At 40.3% G+C, this 7,822-nt stretch overlaps 1 protein-coding gene across 1 annotated transcript in view; it reads left to right on the top strand.

Moving 5' to 3' along the window:
* Positions 1–5,439: 5,439 nt before the first annotated feature.
* CFAP65 (cilia and flagella associated protein 65) overlaps positions 5,440–7,822 on the top strand; it is a 50,603-nt gene continuing 48,220 nt past the window's right edge. The window contains exons 1-3 of the mRNA XM_081936148.1: positions 5,440–5,552; positions 6,879–6,961; positions 7,167–7,348. Of these exons, the coding sequence (XP_081792274.1) occupies positions 6,887–6,961; positions 7,167–7,348 (257 nt within the window). The 5' untranslated portion in view covers positions 5,440–5,552; positions 6,879–6,886. The remainder of the gene's footprint in view (positions 5,553–6,878; positions 6,962–7,166; positions 7,349–7,822) is intronic.

The following is a 7,822-nucleotide window of genomic DNA, read 5'->3' as shown; positions in this document are numbered from 1 at the left end:
CCACTCCAGGGGAAGGTTACTGCAAAATCCCCATTCCTTCCTGATCAGCTGGGACTTGGGAGGCATAAAATAGATGGGGGCAGGGCCAGTCAGAGGTGGTATTTGTCGGTTCTCCGAATTTTCGCTACCGGTTCTCCAGAACTGGTCAAAACTTGCCAGGGGTGGGTTTCTGCCAGTTCTAACCTCTTCGGTAGAAGAGGTTCCACAAATCTACCGAACCGGTTAGTAACCGTTCCTCACAGAGCGCCTGCCCTGCCCCCCTTGCTCGCTTCCCCCACCTGTTCCATTGCCGCTCGTGGGCAGTAGCTAGTGCGGCGCCGCCGGCCTCCTAGGACCTCCCCAAACTTGTCCAAAAGGCGTGGCCACCAGCAAAGCACGGGGGCATTCCAGGGCGCATCCCCCCCCACTGGTTCCCCGCCTCCCTTCCCGGAGAAGTTTTCCAAGGTGTGGTTTCAAAAGCAGCCTCCCATCCCTTGTGCCCGGCTCCCGCTGAGCTCCGGGAAGGAGGGGAAGAGCCTTTGGGGAGTGAGGAGGAAGGAGGAGGAGGAGGCGTGCACACGGGGCTGTGCCAGCTGGGCAACCGGCGCTAAGAAAGCACCTCACAGCTTTGGAATGGAGGAGGGGCGAAGGAAAGGGAGAATATAGAGTCACCTTTCAGGGATGCCGAAGTGGCGGGAAACCAGCACCGCCACCAGAGTCTAAAGGTTTTGGTGGCTCCAGACAGGTGAGGTGGGGAGCAGAGACCCAGGCGGTTTCCTTTGCTCCCCTTGCAAGGGAGCAGTAGGCGTCATTTTTGCATTCCTGCCTCCGCTGGACTTTGCGCTCTTCTCCGCTCTTCCTGGTGAACAAGTGAGCGAGTGAGTAAAGGCACCTTTACCTTTAAATTATATTGCCTCATTCTGCACATTTTACCATTCTGCACATTCTGCCACGCCCACCCAATCATGTGGCCGGCAAGCCACTCCCACAAAGCAGGCCACACCTACAGAAGAGGTTCTAAAAAAATTTGAAACCCACCACTGAAACCTGCTGAATACCACCTCTGATCAGGGCTCAGTTAAAGATTTGAAATAGTGTCTTGACAATCCTAGTTGGAAGAACAAGACAAAAGTCTCCTTCTATTTGGTAGCTTCTACTATAATTGTAGAGAAGAGAAACAGAACATGAGGAGAACGAGGTGACAGGAAATTGGTCTGAGAACGAAGGAATGAATACATTAAGTACTCAGGGGCCAGCTACCACACAGTCCTCAGAAAAGATTCCGAAAAAAGGAATGAAGTCTGGGCCAATAATAACCCTAGTAGGAATTCTGTCTACAGACATTTTCGATGCGAATTAGGGAATACAATTCATTTAATTGTTTTGCCAGCAAAAAAGATCTGCAAATCAAAATGAATATAGCAGAGTCCTGCATACATGCTATGCACTTTTACTAGGGAATAATCCCCAAGAAAAACCAGTTGGATTGGCTTCCACATAAAAATGCATAAAATTCAGCTGCATGGTCAAGTACTAGACAACTGAATATATATATATATATATATATATATATATATATATATATATATATATATATATATATATATATATATATATATATATATATATATATATATATATATATATATATATATATATATATATATATATATATATATATATATATATATATATATATATATATATTTCCTTCATCAGCATACAGCGTACAGAGGTATCAGTTCTTAATACAACTCCAAAAAGTGATTCTAGTGTAATCATTATATATTTTTCAATACATAATAGTAAGTGAAACTTTGCTTTCGTGACAAATTTGAAGTCTAAGTAGGCGAGGCCACAATTTGTAGCAACCACAATGTTTATTTATGCTCCTAAATTATAGGCATTTCTCAGATGTGCTCTCCTGTCCTCCAAGTAAAAACTTCTATACAGTAGATAATCAACCGTTCAGCTGAACACTTGCCAATATGTCTAGTTAGGACTTATCCATCTAAGTTATTAATCAAGCCTTTATTGATCTCTGTACTCAGTTCCTAAGCATCCAGACCTGCTATCCAATGGATATGTATTTTTTAAAAGGTTGGTTTACATATAACGACCTGGAGTCCATCCTCTTTTTAGATCCCTATGTTCTGAAGAATTCCTCAGAGTGCCCATCGATCATTTACCATGGTGAATTGAACAATATTTTTTGTATAAAAAGAGTACTCACAAAGTAGCATAAACAAAGTTTTGCTCCATTTAATTTCTACATTATATGAAAAGAACAGTGGCATTATTTTCAGAAAGAGAATTCTCCAAGTGATACGCAATACATTGCAAACAATGAATCAGGTACAGTAAACCATGGCAATTAGAAAAGGGGCAGACAAAATGGGAAGGCACATCTATTAAATGGCAGTAACAATAATACCAGTCCATCAATGGAGACTGCAGTGAACACTTGACAAAAAAGAAACAGCAACGTTCTAAGCATAGCCAAGGGACAGCCCAAAGAATTCCAACAAGAAGGCAGTTTTGATAAAGGAGGTAGGTAAGAAGCTGAAAGAACTGGTAATAAACAACAGAATGATGGGGGGAAAGGGCAAAGAAGATCAAGAATTGGTCAGCACCTGGTGAAGATGAACTGCATGGTTTTTGGTTTAAAAATCTGACTGGTCTATACCCACTCATTGCCAAGCAGTTCAAAACATACCACAAGGAGGTGAAATTGAAGATTGGTTACCATATGGTAAGGCTTGTCTGATAATGAAAAATTCAACACAATGACATTACCAGACAAGTACAGGCCAATTACCTGCTTATCAACAATTTTCAAATTGCTAACTGGTGTGATAGCTGATGCAGTCCCAAGACCAACAAAGCATCTAATTGAAAACTAGCTCCTGAACAGAAAGGACACTGCTCAAACTGCAGAGGAACAAAATATCAGCTCCTAATTGTCACAACAACAAATATTGTTGTTCGACAATGAAATGGGAGAACAACTTGTAAGTTGTATTTCAGTTTAGGAAAGTGAAGTGGGAAAGGAATTTTTGAGCTTTATAAGGATGGTGACTTGAAGATGCTTATCAGAATGGTAACAGGCTTGCCCATTCTTCCAGATCAAAACACACTGAAGCTGCAGGCCAGAGTTTTTCAAATTGTGTTTCACAGAATTCTCCCTCCCTCCCTCTCCGTCTCTCTGAAAATCCTGGCTCTATGGAGCAATACTGACACACAGAGGGTGCAATCAATACCTGCAGCAAAGACTTACTGGTAGTTAAGTTTGAATTTTGAAAGTTAAAAAAAAAACGGGACAAAAGAGGTTCACTTGTTTCTCTCCCCTATCAGGCTTTCCAACACCATTTTGAATTTTCCAACACTCAATTTGCATGTGCTTGAAAGCTGCCACTTATATAAGTATAGGCACAATCGAAAAAGTAGCTGAGTTTTTTCTCCTGCCTTTTTCCTGATTTATAAACATTCTGCATGATAAAATGTTCTAAGAAAAGAACTCATAACAGTAGTTGGATTCTAAGAAAAGAACTCATGAAAGTAGTTGCCTAATCAGAGTATGATCTCTATGGATTTTTTATTTTTTCCTAAAACAGGACAAAGATTGCTTATTATCTTTTCCTAGAGTCCTGCTTATCTCCTTCTGATAGCAAATGACAGGCCTCTTAAGAATAGCTTTGTTGGAATCTGATGGAAGACTCAGGGCCGCTCACATCCTTGGAACCAACCTTATAGCCTGACTTCAGAGCTCCAAAGTATCAAAGGTCATGGGTTAAGTGGAAGCACACGAGAAGGTGGCAAGAAACAAAGAAAGACGTGCAAGAAATGAGCATATCAGAATGTCACAGGCTGAAACATTCCCTTTGATGGGCTGTGACAGGTTTAATTTCCAGAGTACACCCATTAAAGTGATAGATAGTGGCATTCAGCTCACACTGTGGGTCCCTGATGCTGCAGAAAGCATGATATTTAATGGCTCTAATTTATGAGTGTTTCTGCTATATCTGGGCTCATGTCCAATTTGAGGGGAGCAATGGTTCTAGAGAGAGGGGGGGTTGATTTAATGTCACACAGCAGCGTGACTCAGAAAGTAAACAGACATACCATATTAAAGAAACATCTTTTGCAGTCTACCTCAAAGCCAAGGGCACTTGCAAGGATGTTTCTAGGATCCAGAAATTTCTTTCTAGGACATGAAACTTGGGCAGGAGAAAACACTTTATGATTTTGCCAATACAAAACTGTATTCCAAGACGGATTTGTCTAAGACTATCTGAGGCTTGAGAAAGAATAGCAGAGTCTGCTAAATCCATATGCTGGGCTGTACAGAATACACCAATACCTTTCCTTAAGGCTAAAAACAAGTGACTCTACTAATAATTAGTAGAATAACTGATATAGATGATTTAGTCATTATTAATATAAGGATTAATTAGCATTATGGATAATTTGCAAATATCTGACCATTTTGCATAATGAAGCTCTACAAGAACATACATATGTGGGAGAAGATGCTAGATATTTTTTATAACAGTCTATTCTCCTTTTTCCCCAGGTCATTTTAGGAGTAGCTTTTCCAAGTTTATGTTTTATCCTTTACCGTAACAGAACATATTTAGAACTGAGGGAAAGCCCAAATCACACTAAAACAGGTTTTATTAGAGGAGTGCAGAATGAATTTAAATTTGCATTTAAATCTTAAATAAACAAAGAAGGAAGGAAGGAGGGGGAAAAAGACTGCTCCTAAACAGACGACGATTTTTAAAAAAGTACATAGGGATGCAGAAGGAAGACCTGCAACTAACTTAAAAAGAAATCATCTACGGCAGCAATGTCAAGACTAATAGAAAAAAATTAGGTAGAGCAAATAGAACTTGTTTGGAAAAGGAGGTCGTGTACAATAAATCCACTTATTTGCTCAGACTTTTCCCTCGATCAGAAAAGTTGGCAGTTCGGCGGTTCGAATCACTAGTACAGGTCTCCTGCGTGAGCAGGGGGTTGGGCTAGATGACCTCCAAGGACCCTTCCAACTTTATTACTGTTACAACATTGAGCAATTTAAGACAGTGCTCAGACTTCAGTCGGCTCCTTTGTACCACCGAATAAGAATCAGGAGAAAAGCAGCGTGTTTTCATCTCGGGTGGAAGCATAGTTCACAACGTCCGTTCAGAGACCATATAGGGAAACATCTCTTTTACTTTTAGGTTTAGGGGCCCGCCCCCGCCCCATTCCAGAGACTGCCTTACCCGCGAAGTCTGGTTGCGTCTCCTTCTCCCCCAAAGGCTTCTCGCTCTCTCTGCTCTTTCGCGTTAAAGCAGGGAGACAACGAGGAAGAATGTTCCTCTTCGGCTGCCGTTCTTGGTTGCCCGGGAAACCGGCAGCTACTTCCGTGTTTTGTTTCCGTAGCAACGCCGGCGTCTCGTGTTTTTCAGCTTCTTTGATCTTGTGTTTCTGTTCTGAAGAGCATTCTTTTCCTGAGCTGGGCGAAGGTGAAGTTCCTGGTAGGATCTTTCAGCACCCACGATCAGCGCCCACTAAAGGTTTACGGGGCTGAGGTAGATGCGATGTTGGATCTCCTATTATTTCCGCTTAACACAACATGTGTGCACATACATATATGTGCATGCATATACTGTAGCCATAACTTAAGGCATGCATACAGGTGTGTCTATATATAAGGCAAACGAAGTATCCGCCAATGGATAGAAACTGAGAGATGGGGCCTCGGAATTGCTTTAGCTGGAATTACTATATCTGGTTGCAAACATCTGGAGAAACACTAGACGGCAGCAAAGCATTCTCCGAATTCCTGCAAACTGGATCTAGTAGTCTGCCTTCCCAAAATAGTTCTTGCCCAGGCACCGTTCATCCATCTCTTTCTCACCTTCATATTTTCAGGTGTTACAATTTGTATAAGGGTGTTATCAAAGGGCCAGGGCGGGATGTTCTTTTTGCCTTAATGGTACGCTGCATATCCTTAACCCACCAACAATGTTTGGCTTTCTGCTCTGCTTAATAAAAGCTGACAATTCCTATGGAAATATTTTATCCTATACAATTATTCTGGATCTCCCAAGCAGAGGCAGGGTCATGGTGAACTTTAGAAAAACATCCACTGGTAGTTCCCTCTTCTGATTTGTGCCAAGTTAGGGTGGGGATGAGGTGGTGGGAAAGTATTTGGAAATGAATTGGAAAATATTTGGAAATGAATAACACTGGCCTTGAATAGTTTGTGTATAACAACTGGATCATTAAATTGACTGAGTTTAATAGGAGTTACTTTCAAGTAAACCAGGGTAAGATTGGAGCTATATTATGACTTGATCAAATGCCTTTTTTCACTTTGTACTTTTGAATTGAGTGATCATTTTATAATATAATATAATCTCTCAATTCAAAATACAAAGTGAAAAAAAGGCATTTGATCAAGGCTCCTGTTTTTTGCAGCTTATTTGAGACGATGATATTTGAATTCGGAAGCGCTTGAATAGAATCAGTTTTGAACTTTTTAGGTTTTACTTATGAGTAAACAATGGCTGCTGTCTGGTGTTAAAAACATTTCTGTAGTTTTTAAAAAATATTTTCTGGAAAGAAACAGTCAGGACCATAATTTCAGTAAGATCATAACCTTCTGTAGAAAGTACCCCTGAATTTAAGACAACCCATTTACAAGGAAGTTTAGATTGAAGAAACCAGTCTGCCTCCATTTCTAAATTCTGAGACAATCTAAGACACCCCCTCCAGAATTGTAAAATTACATTAATGATTCTGTTGAGAATTTGGTCGTCTTTAGGTATATATAGTAGATGGCCTCTTGTGGCTAGCATGTTTAAGGCTCTAGTCTATAACGTTCTATAATTTGATTTTGCTTTTCATTTCAGATGCAGAAATGCTCACTCATCTGCATGGATGTACAGCCAAGAAAGATTCCATTCAAAGACTCTGTCGCAATGGTACCAAGCAGGTGTGTAGGTTTTCTATGAGATTTCTAATTGCTATTATGTTGAAATCCATTTTCACTTATATCATTCTAAACTATCCCAGGTTAGCTGCTGGGAAACATTAGTGGGGGGCATAGTTCCTTGTGTTAATTGCTTGAATAAAATTGGCTATCAGCCTTCAGATGAGACAATAAGCTAAGCCATACCTTGGTTTTTCCACTTCTTTAGACGCTGAGGGAGGTTTCCCAGATGTCTATAGATTCCTTTGTGAGAAAACCCAAGAAGAATATTTTCTGGGGTATTGAAGTAGCTGAGACTCTCAACTGGCAAGGATGGTCTCTAGGAAGAGAATTCACTAAACATCTAACATTAAGAAATGTGTGTCTGAAACCCCAGAAGCTGAAGTTCAGGTGTGTATACCATGCAGTGGTAAAAGGAGCTTTCCTTTGCTATTCTGTAGCTTTTCCTACTTTTTACCATTTGTTATTCTTTTGGCTGTTCCTCACTTAACCCAAATTATATTCAAGAAAAAAACATTCTTGAAATCGGATATTATTCTCTTGAATTTCAGCAGCTATTTTAAATGTCATAAACTTAAACTTCTGTTTTGTGCAAAGCCCCATTATGACTTGCTTGGTTTTGTCTTTGCTTCCTTTCTAGACATTATGGTTTATGGATTATATTCTCTGGTTTTATACAAGGCATATATCTAGGCAACTGTTGATTATTCAACCAATCAGGATTAAATAATGGGGGTATGATAGCCCAATGCGTAAATCCAGATAATTTTTCATATTGCTTAGACCAGATCTTATTGTTTAAGTCTTGTCCAGCCTGGTCTTACGTGGCATTCCTTGGAAGTAATTCCTTGAGATGTCAATGGG

The sequence above is a fragment of the Natrix helvetica genome (genome assembly GCF_964273705.1).
Source record: "Natrix helvetica genome assembly, chromosome: 1".
In the NCBI taxonomy this organism is placed as follows: domain Eukaryota; kingdom Metazoa; phylum Chordata; class Lepidosauria; order Squamata; family Natricidae; genus Natrix; species Natrix helvetica.
Note: the sequence above shows the minus strand (reverse complement) of the source record. Positions and strands in the feature narration are given on the sequence as shown.